General features: G+C 40.3%; 1 protein-coding gene across 4 annotated transcripts in view; it reads left to right on the top strand.

The window, feature by feature from the left end:
• Positions 1-27462, top strand: part of esamb (endothelial cell adhesion molecule b) — an 85849-nt gene that overhangs the window by 36144 nt on the left and 22243 nt on the right. Inside the window, exon 1 of one of the 4 annotated variants that reach the window (XM_054795064.1) lies at positions 25472-25509. The exons of 2 other annotated variants lie outside the window; for them this stretch is intronic. Coding sequence is in view for 1 of the 2 variants with exons in the window: in XM_054795062.1 (XP_054651037.1) it covers positions 25916-25958 (43 nt within the window). In the remaining variant the exon portion in view is untranslated. Of the gene's footprint in view, positions 1-25471; positions 25510-25553; positions 25959-27462 lie in introns of those variants that run through there. One more of the 4 variants, XM_054795062.1, reaches the window with a different exon arrangement.

Genomic DNA, 27462 nt, shown 5'->3' with positions numbered 1-27462 from the left:
GAAAGAACAGTAGAAAGAAATGCATTCTGAAATACAAAATGTGAGTTGTGGACACCAGCATTTTGTTAATGTTCTGGTAAAACAAGCATATTCATTTTGTTTGGGTTTAAAACAAGCTCTGAAAATAAATGTTACAAAAATGAGTAGCTCTTGGCCATTTTCATTTTGGAAAAGTAGCTCTCACAAGGAAAAACGTTGGTGACCCCTGCTGTAGAGTACTACTTTGTGTTCAATAGCTGATGTAATGTGAATTACTACCTGTGTAGGATCAATACATTTCTTATCTTAGCCCTCTGAGTAGGTCAAATACGTTGTTTTTGGTGCCTAACTGTTTCGCAAGTATATTAGTGCGTGTGAATGTATAAACGAGAGGCATTAACTTAAATTTCTTTGTATAAAGGTGCTTTATGAACATAAGTGCATTTATTTGTATTCACTTACAGCGCAGCCTTGCCACATCCAATATGGCGGCGACACTGATGTAAGGCTCAGCGCTCGATGCGGTGTCTACGTATGTGGTTTTGACAACAGCAATTCCTGTTTCCCAGGGTGCATTGCTATACTGTTGTTGTAAATAGCTGCTAAGTTACATGTTTAGGGCTCACATAGTTATTGATTATTCTGCATTATTCATTGGTGGTGTCTTCTCTGTTGTTATCTACATATTACGTTGCTGTGTGTGTGTTTTTTTTTTTTTTTAGCTTTCTCTTTAAAGACAGTTACAATGGTATGTGGAATGATAACGCCCCCATGATTTCCGTGGAGCCAGTAAGTTCATTGTGAGCTCTGTTGTTACTCTTTTTGCTAAATAAATAGTTACTTCTTCCTCACAAAGGTTGTGAGCGGCACAGTATTACCTACATGATTCAGCAATTTTGCAACGTTGGCGCTAAAAACTCTATTTTGGCTTGCAATGTAGGGAAAAAACTGTTACTGCTTTGAACAAGAGTTGTATTTGTTTCGGTTGAAACACGTTCTATTTTGCTTAGCAAGTATGCAATACAAGTTTGAAGAGTTAATCTGGGAACCCGAAAATAGGTAACAGCCCCTAAAGCAAACTCAATAACACCAACCACCAATATTAGCACCAGCCACCACTGAAACGAAAGCTGGTACACATGCTCGTCATGACAGGATGCGTGAAACTCATCAAGGAACCTATGCTGTCAGATTCATAAGTCGCCGGCCATTGCAAGGATTTAGGCTATTTCCAGTGGTCACAGGTCGCTACCAAAATTGACCCAGTTATAATTGTAATAGAAATAGTAAGTAAACAATTATTTTGTCCAACTTGTATTGATTTAATCAAATTTTAGGGTCTGGCATTCATGATCGTTCACCATCTCCACTTTTTGCCCAGTGGATCTTCTCACTAATTAGTGAATTTTCACACTTTGAAAGATGCTAATGAACTCCCGGCCCGTGACCAACATCATCATCAGGCTTATCAATGTGTCTGTTGGCATGAAGGCTGTGACAGTTTTTCTCTTCTGCATGAAATGTATAAGAGAAGGGTGAGAACTTGAGCCTAAGGCGAGCGAGTGGATGATGTTAGCAGACTAGACAGCATCTCATGCATGCTTCTGTCAAGAAGGCAGCCCACAATGCTCCAGTCTACTCCCAAACCTCCCCGAGATGACTTATTTGAAGAAATGTCACACAGTCTTTGAAGAAGAACATAGTGCGCCTGGTTCGCTTCCGTTCCACTGTGACACTCCTACAAAAAAAAAAATCAAATTTTTTAAAAAGTCTTGGACAGAATCATGTTCATAATGTCAGATTTGGTACTTCCTAAGTAGGGAAGCTTGATGATGTACAAACAGTGTTTTTTTTTAAGATGTGGAGACCATTGTCTAGATTAAAGACCCAGCTATGTTCTCAACTTGACCTTCCCTTGTGCCCTTTGTTCAAGTACTGTACAGGTCACTGTGTCTGGAATTAGCTGTGGGTTGGACTCATGGACATTGTTAATCATTAGCATCATTTAATGCAATGGTCTGCTGACTCACTATATTGGATGGTTCATCATTTGAAATAGGAATAAATGGCTGGATGAAATCAGGATGTGCAGACGTCATAGTAACCTATCTGTGTGATTTCCTATGGTTAGTTGGATCTCTCTCCTACTCAAGATCAGCAGCCATGGCTCAGCTATCTTTAGAAGAAACAACCAGGAACATAGTACTAATACATAATACTGATAGCACATAACTTCCCCCCGAGAACAGCTTCATCTTTTTCAGATCAACTTCTTGTGTCATCCTCTATCAACGAATTAAGCTCAGACTAGAGTACCCCAGGATGGGTGTGTGTCACATGTATCACACACATATACAGTATGTCAGCTCACAGTCACTGGCTATCCCTGAGAAAACACAGTGGATCACGTAAGAGTAGTCAGGCTTGCAGTAGTCTGGTGCCTCATACAATCACGCTAGCGTACGCTAGATTAGATATTGCTTTGGAAATTGGGCTTAGGAGTTGTCTGGCCTTACTTGGTGCCTATGTTTGTTCAGGTCACTACCTTGAAATTCTCTTTGAGGTGTTTAAAGTTTGGACTGCTGTAGACCTGCAGAAAACCTGCATTTTGATTTTGGTTGCACTGGGTAATATTTAGAAGTCTATACTCGAAGATCCAAAATCAGATGCTCTTCGTTACGGTCTTTGGCAATCTGACAATCCAAATCCCAACGAAGTTTGGAATTGATTGCCTTTAGGCCTGCACAGTGGAGCATGTGATTTGCACGCCTGCCTCATAGCCAGGTGGTTCTGGGTTTGAATCTCAGCTCAAGCTCACTGTCTGTGTGCAGTTTGCATCTCCTCAGGCTACTCCAGTTTTTCCCAAAACATGCATGTTTTGTCCATTGATGTACATGTGTGTTTGCCCTGTCATTGACGGGTTAACTTTGATCATCCAGGGTCATCTCACCTAAAATCAGCCGATATAGGCTTCATCCATATAGTATGTTTGAGTACCTAATAGAGATGTTCTGATCCGATCTTCAGGATCGGGATTGACTGCCGATCCACTGTATTTGTGAAGATTGGATAATATAGGCTTCCGCCACGAGATCGGGCCGATCCGGCTGCCATATGCCTCAAAGCTGGTTGCCACTCGACTCACGCCACCCGCAAGAAGAAGAAAACGCAACACCACCATGCAGACATGTCTGCGGTGTATCGTGGTGAAGGTAGTTTCACGTTGGACGTTGGATATTCGGCTCTGTAGCTACAGTGGTAGCTCACACTCACTGTGCCCAGACTGCTGTGTCATGGTGTAGGGAGCTCACATGGGAATTGCTGCGCCAACCGCTGGTTGCTTATAATAGGGACCGCACAAACACTACTAAACATGTCAAAACGGTGCCAAAAACTTGGAAACTCCCCTGTTACGGAGCATGAATGGAAGCTAGCGGGGTTCGCTTAGTTTAGCTAGTGCAGCTGTGTGTGTGTGTGTGCACGCAACTCAAACTGGGTGAGTACATTTTCATCGTGTTGTGTTTTACTGCTTTAATGTAAGGACCATTTTACAATGCCCACTGATGATGTGCAGGTTTTGAGTGGAAAAAGACAAGAGGCACATTTATTCTTGCACCCAGCGTATATCAACCATCAATTGCCAACACACACAAAACATTCCGGCCTTCAAAATAAGAGCAGCCTTTGTCACATTTTGTCTAATTGTGTAAACAAAATAAGGGTGTCATTGAAATATCCTATATTATTAATGCAATTGGAATTACGTCTGTGACTACATCTTCCTTAACCACAAACACGGGAAGGTTTGGTGAAGATTTTGTAGCAATATGTGCTGAGGCTGACATCCCATTAGAAAAGTTAGCTGAGCTGCATCCATTTCTCAATTACTGGACAAAATGGGCCAATGATGTATTGCATCAATAAATGTAAGGATTTTTGCATTTTATTCACTAACCCAAATAGCACACACTCTATGCCAGTAAAATAAGTAGAAAAGGTAAAAATCAGAATTCTAAAAAATAACGGAGAAAAGGAATTTAGGAAAAATAAAACCGATTTCAGAGGGCCTCAAAAAAGTGGTGTTAACAAAAGTCATATATTCTAAATCACACCACAAATTGATCTTTAACCATGTCAAATGATTAGTCCTACCTAAAAGTATTTTGCACACCCTTTCTTTTTCCAATTTAAATTTTATTGGATGGACTTTTATTGGATTAGGGACCTGACTCAGAGGTTTGTTACAAAAGCCAAACAATATTGTTGGTCGTGCTGTGTAATAAAAAAGTTAATTCAGCAATCCTTTGGTTATTTATTTTTAATGCTTTGAAGAACTATTTTCGTGACCATTTTCAATCCCACAAATTCATGTTTGTAACAAAAGCTTATTATTGAAAAAACAAACCAAAAAACCCATCGGTGCCGGGTCGGATCGGATTGGCAAGACTATAAAAAAATCGGATCGGATTGGAAGCCAAAAAATGTGGATCGGGACATCCTGTGGAGTGTGTAGGTCGGATGGCAGTAGACGCATGAGCTATCTAAATAGCGTGACATTGTAGCAGTGAACCAGCTTTTAAGTTACCAATTCAACAAAGCCCTGGAACAATGGTCTGTGCTGACATTATCCATGACACAAACGACATAGGTTCCTCTCTCCGTCATCATCTATCCTATTTGTCTTCCCGTTCCACTTTTATGTTAAAGTCTAACATCGACATTGTCAACCAATTAGTAGACCGCAATATATCTCGACACAACCGAACTGGACTGCTTTGTGGAAACAAGGCTTTATGGCGCTGTAAAATGGTTGGGTAAAATGATGCACTGGGATTCATGCAGTTTATTAATCGCGTTTTAATAAAGATCAGAGCAGAGAGTATTTTTTTCTTCCGGCATGCATAGATTGCATGTCTTGACTGCAGTAGAAGGTCTCTTGCCTGTCACTCACATTGTCCCCTCCCAAGTGTGAGCGACCCAATTTTCCTGATCAGGTGAGCTGCCATCTTGCTGGATAACAGTGGCTTTAGGGGTAGTCTTTTTTGCCAATGACCCAATTCTAAACAGGCGAGACATCTCCTCTGTCTCTGGCAGTGTGTTCATGTTGAGTGAGAGCTGTTACCACAAGACGTGGCATGAGGCAAAAAGAGCTGAGGGGGGAAAAGAATTGAGGTCTAGAAGCGTGTGCGAGTCGACCGGTTTGCTTGCAACTTTTTTTCTTTGTCTCCATCGTACTTAGCACATGCTTCAGAGCGTTTGGTTTGGGAAGCAGACAGACTCGGCCTCACTTGACTCAGTTGGGCACATTCAGGTATAATAGGCTTCATGATTAAAATCTCTTAAAGGGGTAAAATCTCTTAAAGGCGGCGGATCTTTGATGTTCATCAAAAGACTCCTGCATCTTTATGAGTGGCCTCTTCCACGCCAATATGAAGGCAAGACCTGGATCCAGGAGAGTTTATGATGGAAAAAACTAATTGTCCACCTTGCTTTCCTGGTGTTGTGTTGTGTTGCTGTAATGTTTGATATACAGTAAGACTTATCATCAGGTTTGCCTGAAATAACACGTGTCTAATGATTTGTATAAGTCTGCATTATTTGTTGATTATGTTTTTCCTCTGTCGAGAAGACCACTTCGTCTTACTGTTAAGAAGTACTTCTTGTTAAGGATGCCAACATCTGAGAAACATTTGGAGTGGGATTTGAAGCAAGCTGGGTGGTAGATAACTGTCCAGATGCCAAATATATTTATTTTTGTTCCTGCAATTAACAGTCTTGCTTCAGCGGTATAGTTCAAACCTATATGTTGTAACCATGTGTCCTGACCAATCCCATTTCAAGTTGTGTTACTATGGACATGACCTATGCTATACTCGAGGATATCAGGAAATGCTGTCATAACAACCTCTAGGCTAGAAACTGTCATTAGACGGACTCTAATCCAAATCTAGACCCTTTCGTTAAGGATTTTGACAAGTCCATCATTTAACCTATGCAACTAGTGGCAGCTTTTATGGTTGCTGCATTTTAAATTGTGCAGCTTTCTGGCATGAAAGAAATACATAGACCAATTGTGTCCATTATACCTCTTCCCCTGTGGCACAGCTCATCAAATCAAATCAAATCCTCTATTCAGAGCAAGTGGGTGTGTGTGAGGCAGGCAAGCAGTAAGAGAGGCACCAAAGTTCCAAAAAATAGTTCAGTGTAAATGGATGAGAAGACAAGAAGAAGAAGAAGAAAAAAAAAATTGGACTACACCAAGGGTCTCAAACTCAACTTACCTGGAGGTAGAGTCTAGGTGAGGCTGGGCCATATGAAGTATTCCACAAAAGTATAAAACATAAATATACAAATATAATGCAGTATATTGTAGCATTGCTGGGAGTGCTTCCGGCTTTTCATCTTGACTTGCAGCACTTGTTTTGTAGAAACTTGCTAAAGTTACATGCGTAGTTGTTGTTTTTTATTTCTCATGCTATGCGGCTTTTACAGTGATGCAGCTAATTTGTGGCTAAAAACTACAGTTCCCACGATGCAGCTTCAGGAAGTAGTGACGTGGACGAGTAAAGTGGAAGTTAATATCACGTTTTGAAGTCTTTTATGTAGCGGTCTCTGACACATCTTAAGGTTGATCAAGTGTGGAATTACCACAGCTTCTGTTTGGACTAGTCGGAAACCATCCACCGTCCACAATCACCAAAAGGGTGGACTAAATGAAGAGGAAAGGTCAAGCTAACAAAAGCAAGACTGAGAAAGACTCACAAAGTGTGTGACGAAGGAATTATGAGACTGTTAAATTGTGATGTTTATCAAGACGACTTGAGTGGTTTTAGTTCCCAAGAGGAGGACAACGGTGATGAATGACTTTTCTGGTAGGCTACTGTGTAACTGGCCATGTTACACCAAAACTGGCCTTTTATTGTGGGCAGTCTAAGGCACACCTGTGCACTAATCATGGTGTCTAATCAGCATCTTGATGTGGCACACCTGTGAGGTGGGATGGATTATCTCAGCTTGACTTGATATCACCCAAGACTTGCAAGTTGACTTGGACTTTGACATCATCGTCCTGGGAACGAATGTGTGGATTACATAAATCCTGAATGCTATGTTTTCTGTGACTCACACTGTCTTATTTTATTTAAAAAATAAAACAATTCAAAATGCATTCATTGTATATGTAAAATTTAATAGATTGTTACATTGTTAAAATGTCAAATTTTATTTGGGAGACATTAAATAGTGCTTATGACTTGTAAGGACTCAACTTCAGACTTGACTGGACCTGTCTTGTCTTGACTTGAGACTTGATTTGGACTTGCACATCTTTACTTGAGACTTGAATCGAGACTTGTTATGTGAGACTAGCAAAACACTGATTTGCTCCCACCTCTGTTAGCAAGTCTTGAAAAGGGGTTGTCGTCTTATTTCCGTCTTATATTCAGGTCATTTCCAGACAAAAACGTATCCATCAGTCTGACCTGCATACATCAAACAGACTTGGCTCGGTTAAACAAAAACAGTATTTTCAATCATCTACTGAAAATATAACGTTAATTATTGAAGTTAGAGTTGCTTATGAAAAGAAAGTAAGGGTGATCCTCTTTCATCTTCTTGTGTCTGCTCATTTGTGGTTGTTTTTTGCTCATAAAATGGTGGAGGAGCAGTCTGAAGCTTTAGAACATATTTGAAGAACAGTTGTTTAGGTTATAACGTATCAGCGCATCAGGACAACACGGAGACTTTTGTGAAGTTAAACAGTCTAAAAAGGCATAAAGTGGAGATACGAGGTTGTGATCAGATAGCAACAGTATTTGAATGTGGCGCTATATGCTGATGTTGGATGATTGTGCCTCCTTTGACAGGTAACGGCAGCTTTAAGACCGTCACCTCCGAAAGCATCCTTCAGTAAGACGACGAATGTTAAAGCAGCTGCAGGGTCGCTCTTGCCCTCATGACCGTGCACTTTAGACCTTGCTGCCAAAAGAACATTTCCCTACAGGGATCAATAAAGTGTCACATTAGCTTGCTAATGTACAACAGGGAAGTAAAGCGGGAGCAACATTACCTGCGCAAATCGCTCCTCCATATTAATCATGTCTGTGATTTGTAAGCATGCCGAACAGATGAGTGCAGCTCCCGCTTAGCGTTAAATGTCACACGGGCTGCGTGTGACGACGGGGAACTGCTGCAGAGGCACACAGAGCTGCTCTAACCGCTGGTGGACTAATAACTGCCTGGTTTTATTCAAATGGCATTTAAGGTTACATGTAAAATCCACAAAGCCTTGATATTCTTTGTTGCATTTGAATGTCCTGCACAGTGAAACAAAGCCAGCTCAGGAAATGAGGTTTTCAGTTCACCAGTCAAAACTAGCAGGTATTTGCAGGTAGGGCTGCAGCTAATGATTATTTTCTTAGTGGATTAATCCGAAGCTTGTTGTTTTGATTAATCAAGGAATCGGTTAGGCCCTACATGGGCAAACGCAACATGAACCAAACACATACATTTTGTGGTTTACTCTATATCGGAAAAGAGGGCCACACGGTGGCCTAGTGGTTAGCTTGTTGGCCAGTAGTCAAGACAGTCAGGAGGATCTGGGTTCAAATCTCCGTGTGGAGTTTGCATGTTCTCCCACATGCCAAAAATATGCATGTTAGGTTAATTGGCGACTCTAAATTGTGAGTGTGAATGGTTGTTTGTCTATATGTGCCCTGCGATTGGCTGGCGACCAGTCCAGGGTGTACCCCGCCTCTCGCCCAAAGTCAGCTGGGATAGGCTCCAGCATACCCGCGACTCTAGTGAGGATAAGCGGCATCGAAGATTAATGAATGAATGAATGAATAGGCAGAAATGTCGATCACTGTTCTCCAATGTTAAAGCTGATGTGTGTGAGCATCTTGTTTTGCCACAAAGATACACACAAAGATAATAGGTCTGCGTTCATGGACGACTAAGGAATTAAAAAAAATATCCACATTTGAGAAGATATTTACATTTTGGCATCAAAAAATGAATACCAAAATAGTGGTTGATGAAGTGGATAATCGATGAATCATCGATTCATTGTGACAGCTCTATTTGCAGGACATAAAAACACGCATGAGAATGGTACTACAGCACGAACATGACATTAAAACACAAATAAACCAAAAAAAACACTTGTTAGAAATTACCATCCTGACATGAATACAAGACGCTATTTGCTCCGTAGCAAAAAAAAATGTGAAAAAGATACATGAAGTGGCACTAAATGACGTATCCCCAAGCTTGTCTGATCTTTTCTTCCTGTCAAGAACAACGTAAAAGCCCATCAGAGTTCACATATCTACATATCAGTGTTGTCTGCTCAATATCGTTTCCATCACTTGACTCATCACAGGCAATTCAATATGCTTGCGCTGAATTAATGTCACCAATTTGCCTACTGGTGATGTTTGTTGCCATTCTCCTGATCCTGTCCTTGACTGTCTTTGCAGAGAGAGGCATTGCGTTCCTTTTCTGAATAATTTCCTATTTTTTTAATTCGTAGAATAGATGCTCTGATATATTTATACGCGATTCTTTCATGTATTCTCCATCTGTGAAAGGCTTCCACCTCATTACACTCTCCAGTGCTTGACCCCTGACCAAGAGAGATATGTTGAAAAATAGGGTCTCTGGGCAAGTTGGCAAACAGAGGAGCAGCTAAGAAATATTTCCTTTTTTATTGCAGTTTATCAATTGTTTCACTGATACCGAAAAAATAGAATTTTATATACTGTAGTACAATAAATGCAATCATGTACAGTCACCCTTGTTTCTTCAGTTTCTTGTTGATTTTCATGCCTGCTACAACTAAAGGTGCCTTTGTTTGGACAAATATAACAATGACAACAAAAATAGCTCAGAAGAGTTACATTTTTTTAGCAGTCCAATGCTATAGCTGTTCATGTAAGAACTTAAGTGATTATGTTTATGATCAAGAAAACCATGGAAATGATAGCTATCAGCTCTTAAATAAAACTCTTATGAGCTATGTTTGTTATCATCATGATATTTGTCCAAACAAATGTACCTATAGTTGTACCACACATCAAAATGGATCAAGAAACTGAAGAAACAAGAGTGGGATAATCATTTTGTCCATTTTTTCTATGTATCTGGTTTTGTGGTATATATTGTGTCTTAAAAAAGAAGGGTCGTCTTTTATTCACGTCGGTAAATGAAATAAGCGTAATAACCTGCGAATAGAACAAGAAAATTTGACATGCTGAACTGCTCAAAGCGAGGTTGTTGACAGATACTGCTTATTTTCGGAAATGAATCTCATTTTTTTTTTTATATGACTTAGATAAGAAAAGTGGCCTAACATGATAAGGAAAAAAATATATTTTTAAACTGGATTTCAGATAGTTAATCTTGCCTATATTTTAAATATTGCCATGTAGAATGACTGATCAAATTTTCTAAAAACTCCGATGCTTTGCCATAGCTTAGTACCACACAAATGTCAATGCAGTCGTCCCTCGTTTATCACGGTCAATTGCTTCCAGACCCGCCTGCGATAAGTGAAATTCAGCATGAATAATTATTATTAATTTCAGTATTAATAAACTGAATAGTTTTGTATTTAGAGCATTGAAAACCTGTTGGACTTTCTAAATACGTGTTTTAACATTGTCAGAGCCCTGTAGATATGAAATAACACCAGCAGTCACACTTATTCTTTGTTTACATCACATTGCGCAGGCTACAGTATCGCTATAACAGATGGACGCCGCTAGCATAGCAAGCTACCAAGCTAACTAGTTAGCCTTTACTTATTCTAAACCAAAGAGAGTGTTTCAAACGGAGTGAGGAACAAGGACAGAGAAGCCAAAAACTTACCCCCTCCACATGGAATGAGAGGAGAACCTTTTTTTTTTTCTCCACTCGATCTCAGTCATGGCATGTCCATCGCAGCCATGGCATGTCTGCTTTGCTCTGCTGGCTCAGTAGCCCGTCTCCATGCAGTGTGTAAGGTAATGTAATCTAACGTCATGTCTCATAACATTACTGATGCCTACTGACCAGAAAACTAAATATAACTTGCCTTTCAATATTTTTGGACTAATAATAGGCCGTAATCAACCTCGAAACAGCAATCATTTATGAATGAATTACTATTTTAAAAACCGTGATATAGTGAGGGAGCGATATTCAAACTGCTATATAGCAAGGGAGATCTGTATTACATTTTTCAGTGCCATTAGCTACAATATAACTGTAGTGTGAAGTCAATTTGTAGTCTAAAGTCCAAGGCGGAATACTCCGTTTGACAGACTTGTGAGTAAATACACCTTTAGAATGATTCTTTTTTTTCACATTTATCAGTAAAGCTTAGTCACAACCATTTGTCCAGGAAATAACCAGCTGCACTAAATGTAAATCTCTTTCTTGGAATTCCCTCACAGAAAATCACACCCCAGAATAATGCAGTAGATATAATAGACGTAGCCAGTGTTTGTATTGTGTTGATTTAGGCTCCTGACATTATCATCAAAGCAATAAAATGAATGCGTAGCCCAATGCTGCTGCAAGCTGAAACTGTAATTAACAACAACCATCAAGATATCATTAAAGTTAAATGAGGGGAAATTATTTCTTTTGTCCAACTGATCTTCCAGTTTACTGCGTCCTTGGAGGAGGCGGAGCCCAGGTGGGGGACACTTCTTGTTATTTTCCATCAGCTGTCACACTGTCACCTTTAGGCCAGGGCCCCTTATGTGTGGAGCAGGAGGACCCTCATACGTAGGAGGACGGGGGATCACTTCACATGCAGCTTAGGACCATCACTTCTTTCCTTGAGTCCTTTTGAAGATTAAAATTCTCACAAGGAGCAATTTACTTAACTTAGGTGTGTCATTTAAAGCTGTATATCTAAAGACACCTCTATCTCACCCCCCCCACACACACACCAAATCATTAACTTTTCTTTTCTTTAACCCACTTTAGCATGGGTTCTCTCACTCTCTTTCTCCCTCCTGGCTTATTATGTGCAGCCATCATGTCCTAAATACATGTTAAGATGACATGCTATTATTAGACTTTTTTTTAAATATTGATTTGGCCTATGTAATAGCTCATGTACATGCTGACGTTAATTATTCATCACCTAATTTCGCTGCTTAAGGTAAAGACAGAGGTTGAGCTGTAAGGTGATCTTCTCTGGTTCATTGCCAGAAACGTCTTTAAAATGTGTATTGCACGTGTATTTATATTACTGCACACTCCAATACATTGGGGATCCAATACACTGTTTATATGTACTTATATACAGTACAATGTTTTATTTATTTTCAACCAATATTAGAGGTCTGTGCCACTAATGGATCTTAAGGTATTAAGAATTAAAAAGACATGGATGCCTTCTGAAGTCATTTTCATTGGATTCCAATTAGGGATGCTCCGATCAGGGTTTTAGGCTGCCGTTTCAGGGACCACAACATGGGTCAACAATTTAAAGCTGTTCTGCAATGGAGGTTGATCAAGCCTTGGCAGTTGGTGCAACTCATTCCCACACGGCTGACATGATTGCTTTTATTTTGTGAAGTGTGAAGGAAAGTCGGAGGAGGGGGCTACCCAAGACACTACACTACACCTTACAGCCTTCAATAGTATGAGCCACAGGTGATCGGCTTGTGATCGGCGTTGAAAGGCATTTATCGGCATATGACGATCACGATTTTTCATGGAAATCGGTCGATACTGAACAGTGATGTATTGATTGATCAAAGCATCCCTAATTACTAGCATTTAGGCAATACTGCGTATTATATATACTTTATGCATTGTTGTTATGTTGTGTGATATAGTGAGTACACAGGACCATGTATTTAAAAAAAAAACAAGTTTTGAAGTAAACACTGAAAATTGCAAGGACATGTTTTTTAAGTGTCACAAGTATATCACAACCAAACAAACAACCACAGGGATGTTATGTTTACTTTTCTAAACGTATGTGCATTTTTTTCTAGCAGGACGCGCCGTACATATACTTAACAGGTACTGGAATCAGCAGAGTTGTGTGACTTACACAGGTGACATTTTGTAGAAAAGTAACTTTATGTTCCCTCGCTACATCACGGTTCACCTTTCACAGACTCACTATTTTGCTGATTTTTTAAAAGTGCAATTTTGCATGTTTTTTTGTTAACAGCGTATGAACACGCATTATGTTCTGCGCCCTTGTGGTGTATTAGAGCGATCTATGGGTGCTCTGGTATGTGTCAGTTATTGTATTTACTACTGCTACCAGTAGAGGGTGTTGTATACTCATGTGAGAGTTGAAGACGTGTGCAGCTGGAGTAAAGATGTCATCCCTCCACCTCCTCTCAGTATGTGTTTATGTGCCTCTACGAGCATATTAGGAACCCACAGTAGCGCTACAATAGCTGGCTAAATATACAGGTAGAGCCACAACAGTCCTGATTAGCTAAGGGAGAACCCGAGCATTTTGTTCTGCGTCCTTATTGGCTAAAGGACAATCCGCCCATTGTGTTCTGCGTTCTGATTGGCTGTAGACCATTGTCAGTCAATCTCCTTCTTGCAGCACTGCCGTGTTTCCTGTTGTATGATTGCTAGCAAACAGCTTGCAGTGACTCTGGATTCTGTATGTTTGCACGTTTTCTCCCCGACAAAACCCCAAATTTCGACGAAACGTTCTGCACCCAAAAGGCATAGGATTCCAACCATCTCACACAAAGTTGGACTTCTGGACATACTTAAGGTAGATAGAAGTTGCGGCTGCACGGCGCCATTACAGAATACTGTAAATGAATCTTCGGTTCAAGGTGGAGGACAAGGAGGGGAAACTATGACGACAGGAGCAATACGTTTTAACAAGGATACAAATTATTTGTTATTATTAGCCCTGGCTGTTGGGGCTCCGGACCTTGGTCAGAAGCGCAGAGGCGCTCCGCTCCGTCTGCTGCTCCAAGTCTTGAGGACAGCCCCTCTAAAGCCAGCTGCTCTGAACTTGGCTGTTTACCAAGGATTTTAAGTGTGCTGTAAATCTTGATCCTTGGGATATTTTGACCAATTTTATTCATAAAGGTGTGTGATCCTTTGAATGGACAGATACAGTTCCTGGTTCAAACAGAATCGCAGCAAGTTGTACAAAAAGTACAGAAACCATTGCACAGTTGGACTTTTCCATTAAAAAGTTTAGACAAGGTTAAATTAAATTAAGTTCACCTGTAAAAGGTTATACGATAATCCTTTGTTTATCACGGTTAATTGGTTCTAGACCCGACTGTGCTAAGTGAATTTCCACAAAGTAGGATTCCTGATTTACAAATCTAATATTTTCATAGTTAAATCATGGAAACCTGCTTTTTAAACATTATTACAGCCCTCTAGGTATGAAATAACACCCCTTTAGTCACTTTTACATTCATATTACCCAATATAGTAGACATAGTCAGAGAAAATAAGCAATTTAAGACATAAATAAAGCTTGTTTGTTACAGTAAATGTGTTCCAGAAATGTGGACAGGAACTGATGTTGGTGATTCAGAGTTGAGTTTTAGCTGGATTACGACCGCAACAGTAGCCAGTGTTATTATGACTACACATTTTTCAGCTTGAGTGCACATAAATATAAGCCGCACCCACTAAATTTAAAGCGAAAAAAAGATTTGTACATACTGTACTGTGGTGTGAAAAAGTGTTTTTGCCTTTCCTGATTTGTTATTTTTTTATGTTTTTATGTTTGTCACACTTATGTTTTAGATCAGAATCCAAACCTACATGGCCCTGTGTGAAAAGGTGATTGCCCCCCGTTCAAACATAAGTTAACTGAGATTAATTGAGCTCTGTCAGTCTGGAAAAGGTTATAAAGCTTTGGGACTCCAGCGAACCACAGTGAGAGCCATTATCCACAAATGGCGAAAACATGGAACATTGGTGAACATTCCCAGGAGTGGCTGGCCAACCAAAATGACACCAGGAGGGCAGCGACGACTCATCTAAGAGGTAACGAAAGACCCCACAACAACAGCCAAAGAACTGCAAGCCGCACTTTCCTCAGTTAAGGTCAGTGTTCATGACTCCACCATAAGAAAGACACTGGGCAAAAACGGCCTGCATGGCAGGGCTTCAATATGAAAACCACTGCTGAACAAAAAGAACATGAAGGCTCGTCTCAATTTTGACAGAAAACATTCCCAAGACCTTTGGGAAAATACTCTGTTGTCTGACGAGACAAAAGTTGAACTTTTTGGAAGGTGTGCGTCCCATTAGATCTGGCCTAAAAGTAATACTGCATTTCAGATAAAGAACATCATACCAACAATAAAATATTGTGGTGGTAGTGTCATGGTCTGGTGCTGTTTTTCTGCTTCAGGACCTGGAAGACTTGCTGTAATAAATGGAGCCATGAATTCTTCTGTCTACCAAAAAAATCCTGAAGGAGAATGTCTGGGCATCTGTTTGTGATCTCATGCTGAAACCAACTTGGGTTCTGAAGCAGGACAATGATCCAAAACACACCAGCAAGTCCACCTCTGAATGGCTGAAGAAAAACAAAATTAAGACTTTATAGTGGCCTAGGCACAGTCCTGACCTGAATCTACTGAGATGCTGTGGCATGACCTTAAAAAGGTGCGGTTCATGCTGGAAAACCCTCCAATGTGGCTGAATTACAACAATTCTGCAAAGATGAGTGGTCCAAGATTCCTCCACAGCGCTGGAGCAGAGTCATTGCAAGTTATCACAAGCGCTTGATTGCAGTTGTTGCTGCTAAGGGTGGCTCAACCAGTTATTAGGTTTAGGGGGCAATCACTTTTTCACACAGGGTCATGTAGGTTTGGGATTTTTTTCTCCCTTAATAATAAAAAAACTTCCATTTAAAAATTGCATTTTGTGTTCAGTTGTGTTGTCATTGATTAATATTTAAATTTGTTAAATGATCTGAAATGTTTAACTGTCAGAATCAGAAATCAGAAAGGGGGCAAACACTTTTTCACACCAATGTACGTATATACTGTATGTATATACCAGCTACTAGCATTGCAGGTCTTGTATTTGCAGGTCTTTGTAAGCACTATGCGTAGGTTTTTACTGATTCAGTCTTTTGTTTTCAAGCAGAAAACACACCACACACGATCAGCTTGGGAGGTATTGGATTATTTCATGTCGTATAGGCGGATTAGAAATCTCATCCTGTGATTTCTCTCTGATGAGGGCCCCAATGGAAATCTAAAATCAGATCACTCCACTAGTTAATTACCAGTGGCAGTGCAATAAAGCCTCCATATCCCCCGCCAGGCAGCCAAGTGAAGGCGACGCGGTCATATCCTCGGCCATGCGAGCTATGGTGGCGCTATCTGGCCGGCCGACCTGTCAACGCCACTCGGCCATAGTAACGCATGACAGGGGCGGCTGATAAAGCTGCCAAGTCCCACACTAATGGTTTATAAATATCTCCTTCAAAGACACGAGGGCACACAGGCCGGTTATGGGCTCTGTTGTGGTGTAACATAGCAGACCCATTTAAGATCCCGCTTCGCCTTTCATTCCCTGCCCAAAAGTCGACCGAGGGGATGGCAATGTGGAACTTGTGATGGACAGCTGGGACAAAAAGGCCACTGGCAGCCGGCGAACCAACCCAGCACCCACTTTTTCACTGTGCATACATTTAACTCCCAAACTTGCACACTCCAGCAAAGTTGGGCTACAACAGCGGTCTTTGTTTTCCCACGTAAACACCTACATCCCCTGTGTGTGCTATTTGCATGTGATCAAAGCATCAGCCCACTTTCCCCATGCTCTTCCTCAAACCCAACACACCGCTCCCTGCCTCACTCCTCTCTCCCTTGCTTCTTCCCACCTTCCCCCAGAAGAAACCCGCTTTCCCCTCTTTTCTCCCCATTTGTCTGTCTTGCGTTTCATGTTTGCGTCAGCTCGGCGGGCATTGTGTTAAATGTGTGTACTTGTCAAAAGGCGCTAAGAGACGTGCCAGGCAAGCGTTGCATGCCTCCGCTGCCACTGCATAATCATGCTTGTAAATAAATGTTGTACAAAAGGTGAAGGACAAAGCAAGAGAGAAGGTTCCAAAGGCTGTTGTTACTGTGACAGGCCTGCATGCTCAATGCGGGAGTAAATACTGATTTACTCATTATTCTGATTATAACGAGGAGACGATAAAGATGGAGACAATATTGTCTCCAATGACTTCATGTTCCTAGGCTATAAATAGTTGTTGCACATCTTTGCACTTCTTCTTTTCAGTAGCCTGGAAATGCCTTCTTCTATAGAACTTTTCCACACTGCATTGTTCTACACACTCATGGTCCAGTACATAACAATACTACTGTACCATGGAATAGCATGTACCATGACAAGTCGTAACTCTGGCACATTTGCTAAAAGTGAGTAAAAAAACATGAAAAGGAAAAACAAATACACTCCTGATCCACATTTTAAGACTAGTTGAAAAATTGCAAGAATTTACATTTTGCACTGTTGGATCTTAAGGAGGTTCTAAATAGAGCTTCAAAATGTAAAAGGAAATGGGAGTGAGACACAAAAACATTTCAGCAAGCAATTTATTGCAAACAAGCATTATATTACCCCTGTAAAATAGAAATAAAATGTTCAAAAAGGGACTCCGTGATGAGTAGTTGCGCCATTCCTCTTAATTGGTTTGGGCATACTTGATGCCAGTGTTTTTCCAGGAGTCTAGTGGAAATGTTGCTCTAGGTGGTCAAGATGGCTTCACAGAGGGAATCCACTGTCTGGAACTGATGTCCATTTTTGTAAACTTCCCGAATGTTCTCAATTGGATTTGATTCAGGTGAACACGCAGGATGGTCCACAAAAGTGAGATTATTCCTCTGGAAGAAGTCCTTTGTGAATTGCAGTGTTGTCCTGTTGAAAAGCCAGTCATTACCACACAGACGAGGGCCTTCAGTGATGAGCGTTACCCCCTGCAACATCTCCACATAGCCAGCTGACATTTGACGCCCCTGCACAAAAAAGCATCCCAGATCATGATGGTGCCCCCTCCACTGCGCCGTGTGGAAAACATCTCAGGTGGGATCTCCTTGTCATGCAAGTAACATTGGAAGCCATCAGGACCGTCAAGGTTACATTTTTTTCTCATAAGAATACAACTTTCTTCTACATTCAATGTTTGGTGCTCTCGTGCAAATTCCAAACGGCAATTTTGTGGCTTTGAAGGAGACGAGGCCTTTGAAGATGTTTTTTCTTCTTAAAACCTTTCTCTCACAGATGTCATCTGATGGTTATTGGACTGCACTCACCACCAGTAACAACCTTCGTTTGGGTCGAGGATGGTCTTGTGTCTTGACAGACCACCAATGGGATCCTCCGTCTCAGGGCCAGTAAAACCTTTTTGGGTCTACCACCTAACTTTTTTTGTTACATAACCCTCAGGATCTTTGAGGATGTTTCAAATGACAGTCTTACTGCTTCAAACTTAAATGGCGCACTGCGAGAGTCTTGCTTATGCAGCTCAATTCACAGAGAGAAAGCTTTTTGACATCCCCATCGGCAGTGTGGTGCATCAACGGTGACTTTTCCCCCACTTCGTCCGGTGAGCCTTCCTTCTGGTCCGTTTTTGGTGTTGAAGAAAGTATGTCCGTCTAGTTGGTGGGTTGGAAGTTTGACAGATTAACTGGCCGCACATGCACGAATAGATACAAAAAATCAAATTTTAGTCGCAGTCTGGAGCCCTGTTGAAGATCTTTGACACTAGTGTTTTTGCAGTACTGTAGGTCCTTAAAAACAACAGAGCACTTGTGTCATATAAATTTAGATTTTTGACAGCTGGCATTCCTGTTATATAGAGGATCTTTAACGAGTGTTTTTGCAGTAGGTCCTTTTAAAAACAGCAGCGCACCCTTTCTTGGAGAAGATCTTTGCCTAGTGTTTTTAGTGTTTTGCCAACTTTTTTGGTTTATTTTTTTTTACTATGTTAGCCATTGGATGACGTAATACTTTCAGGACTAGTATTACTGTGCAGACACATACAAATAATAGTGACTAAAGCTGAATCGCCCTTGTCCAAGGTGTACGCTGGATGCCAGATGGGTTATGCTCCAGTTTCCCTGTGGCCCTGAACAGGATCAGTGGTATAGAAAATATATGGATGGACTGAAATGGAGTTAAACTGCAGGACTTGTGTGTACAGTTGTTGATTAAAATACTTAGCTAATTTTATTTGTGGAACATCTGCTCTGACCCCCAGCTGTTAGCATGAAGCTAGTACTATTTGTGTTTAGTAGGAACGTGCATGTATGTTTGTTAGTTTATATGCTTGTGCACGTGTGAGTACATGCTCGGAGTAATGTGTTTATGCGAGGAGAATCAATTTAAAACACAATCAAAAGTTAAGAGGGATTAAAGCCAGTGTGCATGAGATAGTTGAAAATAGCTGCAGAGATTATACTAATGTAATCCAATTTAAAGGCGCCTTTCCCCAAATATTTATTATTAAAGCACCATCTGTTTGAAGCCTGTAGGGTCAGTCCAGCACGCCGTTTGACACCAACCAAGGCTATTCTGTTGTCCTACATTCTTCCCTGCTCATCCTCCCTGTCAAAAACTTCCAGAATAACCCATTCCTCCTTCGCCCTGTCGTCGTCTTTGTTCTCCTCTGCAAATCTGGAGCGAGTTTGGTAAAAGCAAAACAATTTAAGGTCACCCCAATTTCTTTGCCGCTTTGGTGAAAGACTATAACAAGGAAAAGGAATCAGGCGCTTAAATAATGTATTATTGTATTGTTTGTTTTCTTGATGCCGCCGTCTTCACAGGGTCATTGGAAGACTTAGTTGGATCCTTTGTGACACACTTTCCGCACACAAAGTCTGCCTTAATGAGACAAGTGTGGGCAGCTTTTTAAAACAAAAGGCCAGTGTGCAGATTTGATACCATCAAATTGTGGTGTCATTGTACATCTTGCAGAATGCAGTGTAAAACACATTTCCGACATGACAGTAATGCGATTTTAATTCATCTGTTCCAGGGTCAAACTGTCGACATCGTAAAACCTTTACTATCTTTACTGGTAATTAAAACAATTTTACATTTTAGCATTCTTAAGAGCATTAACCAAGTGCTAGGCCGTGCTAGTGATGTGGCTCTGACCATAAAAAAACACACTGATTCCATATTGGTTGAAATTGGGTTTATTCTCATGCAACTGGGGTACAACATTTATCTTCTCTGGATTGTTTTTGTGATTTTATATCAGTTAAGTGTTATGCAAGTGTTAAAATCGTGTTTCCAAAATAGTGAAACCAAAAAAATACAAGAACGCCACTACACTATGTTACCAAGATTGGTTTAAAAGAACAAGTGTGTTCAAAAGTGTACAAATGTGTGCCAAAAAACTTAAAATAAGTGTCATTCATTCTCAGTCTCGAAAACAGGCTTGGAGAAGTCAACAGTTTACAATTCATGTTGTAAAATGTTGTAATAGGCTGTACATTCAATGATAGCTAACATTAGTAGATAAACTTAACCAAATCGCTATCATTATGTGTGACATTGGTGTAGCTTACATACCTAAAGCAGGAAGAGGTGGGATAAAATGCTAGCAGTACGTTCGAATGTTGGCACCCTCTAGGCAGCTGGAGGAACCCGTTGTGTACAGTACATTTTTTTTGTTAAAAACAAGATTCTTCATTGTCCTGTCACCATGTAATCAAGACACTAAATTAAAGTACAGTAATCCCTCGCTTATCACGGTTAATTGATTCCACACCCGACCGTGTTAGGTGAATTTCCACAAAGTACAATTCCGTATTTATAAATGGAATATTTTCATAGTTAAAGCATAGAAACTAACACTAGGGCTGGGCTCCTCTCCGGTTGCGGGGGCGTCTCTGGACCTGCTGGTGTGTGTCCCCCGGTGATCGTCTGCCCTTGTGGGGTGTGATCTCTTGCCGGCCTCGGGGGTTGGCTCTCCTCCGACCTGCCGGCGCCCTGTTTCTGGTTGGGATTGCCTTTTTGCGGCCCCTTGCTGGTCTTCCCAGGGGGGAAGGCTCTATGGGCTGGCTCTTGGGGGGGGCTGATCTTTGTGCTACCTGCCCCTGTGGGCCAGGCGGGTTTCTGGCGGTGGGAACTCACCCTGGCTGTCTGGGGCGGAGCTTGCTGGGTTGTGGGAGGCAGTTCCTCTCCTTTCATGCATTCTAAGCGACAATTACACGCTCACACATTCGCGCACCTTTTATATACATGAAGACTTGCACACATACAGAGATACCTGTACACGTACATATGCACACTCAAAGTACATACGTACTTCCCCACATTACTCACTGAGTTAACCAAGGTGTTATTATGTTGTTGCTTTTATTACAGTAACGGTGATGTCGGCAATATGATGCTAATGTAACATTACTGACACCTAGTGACGAGTGTATAATACTACATATCAACATGTCTTTCAGTATGTTTTCAGAATGTATTTTATTTACATTTAATTCATTCATTTGGTAGTTGCCACTTTCTTTGGTTCCATTTTGGTTTATTGAGGTGAGAAATACTATTGAATTAACTCATGGCAAAACAGGAAGGTGGTGTTGAAGGGCAATGTGTTAATCTCGTTGCCACATCATGTCACGTCAAGAATCAAGTCTTGAATGAGGGTAAAAGTAGTCTTTAAATGTTCATTATTATTCATTAGTCGTTACTGATTATTTATATGTATTTACTGTATATGCATTTTGGAATTGTTTTATGCATGGAAAATTTTAATTCAATTGGCTTTGCGTTAGTTCTGATGGGAAAAATTGATTTGGTTGGCATCCGTTTTGGATAGAGTCAGACATTCTGGAACAGATTAATGAGGCTAACCAAGGTTCCACTGTAGTAGTGCTACGATGGTGCAATAATGATGTATGCTTGCATTGCTCCTCACTTGCAGCAATGTGTCACACTACGACTTGTCACCTTTACATCCGTTTTACTGGTTTTTCTCATCTGCGCAGCCCTAACACTCCTCTTTAGTCAACACAGTGACATCTAAATGGACCTCCTCTTTGGATGATCCCTTCATTTTAAAGGTCCTGGCTCTATTGGATGTGCAGGTAAAAGTAAGTGGAGGTGTGGATGTAGACGCTCCGAGCTGGTGCTTCGGCGCTGTGCAGAGGGACTCACATGAGAGGAGGCTGGAAGCAGCAGAGATTACTCGCAGCGATAGAGCAGGGCCCGCTTAAAGAGGATCACTTTATCTTCACACAGGACTTTACATGGCTCCCTGAGGGCTTTGACTGAGCCACACACTTTTTCATCCTCCACTTGATCTCACATACGCAGAGTGTACATGCACAGTGGAGGCATACCTTGTTGCAAATGTACTTTTATTTTGGAGACAATAATAAGACCTGTGCTCTCTCCTTTCTTGACTTTGCTGCCATTAATTTCATCCTGTGCAGTGCTATCAGGCCGTTTTAATGATGATGTGATTTTATCTTTCATTAGCCTGTCTTGTGTACAGTATCATATGAGAGGGCTGCCCCCTTTGGACAAGCCGTGGTATTACACCAGGTTAGTGTGCAGGAATGTGGACGCCCTGAACTGTTGTTTACTTTAAAGAGAGGAATCCAATTAGAAATAAGCATAACTTCCCCTAAGGCAAAGTGGAATTAGGACGACATTTTAGGGAGGCTTCATGGAATCATGTGTTGTTAAGTGGCAGGTCTGGCTCATTCCTCTTGTGAAGGATTTAGCTGGTATTCATAGCCATATGTACATCTTGGACCGCTTCTGTCTGCACACATCCCAGATGGAGACAGCCATGGATTAATAAAGATTTTCCTCCTTTTAATAAACAAGTGAATGACACACTAAACCTGCTCAATGAAGCACAAGGGGAGTCTGGAAACAACAAGAGCATTATCCCTCCCTTATTCTAATATTTAATAAAATCCAACCAGTCATCACCCCCCCCCGCCCTCCGATTGGGGCTCTGGCTGCACAATGTCTATTAATCAAGATGAAATGCTTGCATCACACAAGGCCAAAGAATCCAGACGCCCTCATTCCGAAACCTTTCCGAGACCTTTCTTTTTTCCTTGATAATGTTACGTAATGTTACAGCAGATCCGAGGTGGTTCATTGGTTCGCGCCACAATAGCTGGTGGTGGAGATGAAATTGGAACGCTAAACGGGATTTGTACAAAAAAGAAAAAAATGTTTAAATCAGTAAAAAAAAACAAAAAACAAAAAAACAATTTCTCTGAACACCGGCACTGTTCAACATTAAGAATTAAAGCAGCCTGAAGGAATGATGATGCCTGTGAAGATGTAAATCTTGCAATAGATGCTGGAGTGGGACCTAAGCAAAGGCAGGATGACAAGAAAAAAATCATTATTATTTTCTTAGCTTGTTTTTAAACTGGCTAGAACTTTAGGTATTCCTGCACTAGCCAAGAAAAACCAATAAATAAAAACCAATAAACCATACATATGCACTCCCGTATATCTACATTGATACTGACGCTGTATTTTGTGTTTCATAGTATGGTCAGAGTGTGCAGCTCTTTCTAATATTTTGACTCTCATGTGACTAAATAAAACAATGAAATATAGTTAAACATCCCAGCGACCCTAGTGAGGATAAGCGGCATAGAAGATGGATGGATGGATAGTAAAAAATCACCACAAATGTAGCAATAATGTGCATAATTACCTCTTTAAAGGGAGAATTTTTGATACAGTTCTTGTACCGGCTTTTATTACACCCTAGGTTCCCAAAGTGGAGTACGCCAATTGTCATAGGAGGGTACGTGAATAAAAATGAAAAACAATTAGCGCGTAACACTCACAATTACGAGTACGCCAGAACGTCTCACAGTGCAGAGCAGAAAGAAGGAAGGAGACTGCATGGAGTTCTTCCTTGCTCTGTGTGAGGTATATGAACAAGTAATTAAGTTTGATGATTATGTTGTGCATTACGAGTGTTTCATCTTGAAGGTTTAATTTATATTGGAGTTCCAATCCCCCACGGTGAAAACCTGTCAGGGTGAGAGAGTACGGGGATTCCCCGAAAATGAGGCTTTATTGCTGGTTGTATGTATTCCTGTACTTTGGATAAGATTCAAGATTCAAGAGTTTTATTGTCATATGCATAGTAAAACAGGCAGTTATACTATGCAATGAAATTCTTATTCTATTCATTCTCCCAAGAAAAGAAAGAAAACACAAGAAAGAATAAGAACATAAGAAACATAAATACCAATAAATTAAGCAACAACAACAGAAGAGACATTAATACAAATAAATAATACAAATAAATAAGTAAATAAAGTGCTATGAGTGTGTGCGTGTGTGAGTGCTGCGTCATCATGCTTATTAAACTTTGCCTGTCAATTTGGTATCAAATTAATATGCAGACTGAAATCATAGCGATTGCCAGTGGACAAAAGTGAAGCTCAAGTTCAAACCATTCAATGGGAAGGATCCCGACATCTGGCTGAAATCAAATATATGTAGGACCAATGCTGATATATTTATCAGTGCACACGAAAAACTTTTATCAAAATTTGACCACGCAAAATACACACTTTTGAACCAGAATTACTTACTGTGAAATGAATGAACCAATGAATCATGTTCAGTACAGTACAGGCCAAAAGTTTGGACACACTGCGTTTTCTTTATTTTCATGACTCTTTACATTGGAGATTCTCACTGAAGGCATCAAAACTATCAATGAACACACGTGGAATTATGGATTTAACAAAAAAGTGTGAAATAACTCTAAATACTGTATGTCTTATATTTTAGATTCCTCAAAGTAGCCACCCTCGGCCGCAAACCCCTGGTGTTCTCTCAGTGAGCTTCATGAGGTTGTCACCTGATGTGGTTTTCACTTCGCAGGTGTGCCTTGTCAGGGTTACTTAGTGGAATTCCTTGCCTTAATAGTGGGGTTGGGACCATCAGTTGTGTTGTGTGGGTGTGTGTGTGTGTTTGTGTGTGTGTTTCCAAACTTTTGGCCTGTACTGTATTTCAAGTTAATGTGTGGCAAAATAACACCTCGCTTTGGTAATGTCCCGAAATTAATTAATTAACCATTATTTTAGTGTATTAATTATTCATTTTTAATAATTATTGACTAATTTATTAATTTTTTAAAATTATTATTTTTATTCATGTTTATGTTTACAGTTTTTGATTGCTGTTTTTAGTTCTGGTCGTGTGTTGCCATGACAACAGCCTGCTTCCGAACACCTCAAACAGGCCAGCGAGAGATGGCATGACATGAATGATGCCATGTGAAGCAAAGTGATTAGCTAAATGTTAATTTTCATGAATATATTGTATTTGGTGTTTGACGTTACATCATATCCATGTCCATCCGAGCTTTTTTTCGCTCACGTGAGGTGACAGGATTGAGCCCGGGATTGTTTAGGGATTAGTCAACAGGATTTGCCAGATTGAGAAATTAAGGAAGACGAGCGCCACTGAGGCAGAGGTCACTTTGCCCTCAGGAGAAAGAAGGCAAAACACACTGAGTCACTGCAAGGAAACTTTCAGGTCAGAAAAACAACTTCCATCACTCTTTCTGTGTGTCTCTCTCTCTCCCTCTCTCTCCCTCTCCCTCTGTCTCTCTCTCTCTCTTTCACGCACTTTACCTCCTCCAAATCTGTGCGGCCCGGCCCCACTCATCCCAGCCCATCCCAGCCAGCACCAGTCTCCTAATTCTCCTGCCTCTGCAAAGCGGGAAAGACGTTCCCGGCTGAACAGATGTGGAGATCTGCAGCTGTCTGCCTGTGGACACTCTCCCTCTTCTCTGACCGTTTGCTCTTAAATACCTCACGGAAACTCATTCCAAGCTTTCTGGAGGACTTGTTGGCTAGATTTTTATTTCTTTTCATTTCTGCGTGGCTTTTCCAACATTTCCAAACTGGAGACGCACTCAGACTCCGACTGCTGGGATCAGATGATCCAGCTCCAGCTGTCTGGCTCTGGTGACTGGGCACCCTGTGAGTTGGACTATCTCACGTCATCTTCATTTCGCTCACTTTTTTTTTTCAACATATTTGTAAATTTGTGACATTTATTTTATTATATTATTATTATTATATTATAATTATACTGTATTATGTGTGAATGCACATTTGTGCAATGATGCCACATGCAAACTGCTTAATTTTAATGGAAGTGGAGTTGCAACATCACAAATATAGTTGCAAAGGTTAATTTGGTCATTTGCTTTTTAACTACATTCTACTGCAGATGTTATATCATTGGATGTGGATATGCAGTGTCCTTTGCTTTTTCCTTGTCTTGTTTGTGGAATAGTTTTCTCGGGCTTTTATTTAATCTTTATTGCACCGAATTGTACCCTTTCTGTTGTTTTTTATTGTTGTATTTAGTGTTCCTATTATGGGGGTGTACAAACCACCCAAGTTTTGATCAGTTTTTGTGTTCATTACAGTAAAAAAAAATACTTACATTAGGTACAGATCTACCACAGGTGTCCAACCGTTTCCACCGAGGTCCACCTACTGGAAATTCAAAAGATGCAGGGGGCCACATCAATATGTTAATATATTATAACTATAGATATATATAACAGGAAGCAGAATTGCAATTCAAATTTGAATTGCATGAAGTAGATTGGAAATTCAAGGAAAATTCATGATGCATAATTAAAGTGTATGTAACAATGAAGCTTTCAAAATAATGGCTATTTTAATATTAACAGTGGTTAACTTATTTTTACACTGGCATGACAATTAAATATGATTTAAAAATTGACACGAAGATTTTGTCGAAATTTTTCAGGGTTTTTTTTGTTAACAATATTTAATTCAGGGGGGTCCAAAGTGGCTCGCTGTAAAAAATAAAAATAATAATAATGGGGAAATTGGAAGAAAAAGGCACAATGTAAATAGATGAATGTGAAATGCTGATGCTAATAGCGAATAACAACACAAGGCTCTGTCTTTGTCAATTTACATATAATTTTTTTTTTAGCCTTTTTACAAAAAATATATATATAAATATCAAAGTGGACCCCCACATCCTTTGATTTTCCAGTATGCGGCCCTCGGTGGAAAAAAGTGTTAATTTAATTGTATTTATTTTTACACTTCCTACACAATTAAGTAGGGGTGTCACAAGGTCTCGTGAGATTAAAATTTGACAGGATTTCAGAAAGAAAATTGTCTCGTGGGCGCTAGGCCTGGGACGATAATTGCTTTATCCAAGCCTTTAAAATGGCTGTCCAAACATTTGTAGTACACTAGGGAAATAAATTGATGATAATTATAAATAACTGAAGGCCAAAGCTGGTTTATACAATGTCTTCTCATAAATTGGAGGTATGCTCAATGTTAGTGTCATTTGGAAGAAAAATATACTCTATGTTAACAGTATGTAATTGTCACTGATATGTGATAAGAATGAATTTCTCTGAATTGCATTGAATTCAATTCCACTTCCTGTAATTCAAATTCAATTCAACATCCTGTTGGGTGGAGT

This window comes from Dunckerocampus dactyliophorus, chromosome 12 (assembly GCF_027744805.1).
Source record: "Dunckerocampus dactyliophorus isolate RoL2022-P2 chromosome 12, RoL_Ddac_1.1, whole genome shotgun sequence".
In the NCBI taxonomy this organism is placed as follows: domain Eukaryota; kingdom Metazoa; phylum Chordata; class Actinopteri; order Syngnathiformes; family Syngnathidae; genus Dunckerocampus; species Dunckerocampus dactyliophorus.
The sequence above is the reverse complement of the archived record's forward strand: the minus strand, read 5'-3'. Positions and strand labels throughout refer to the sequence as shown.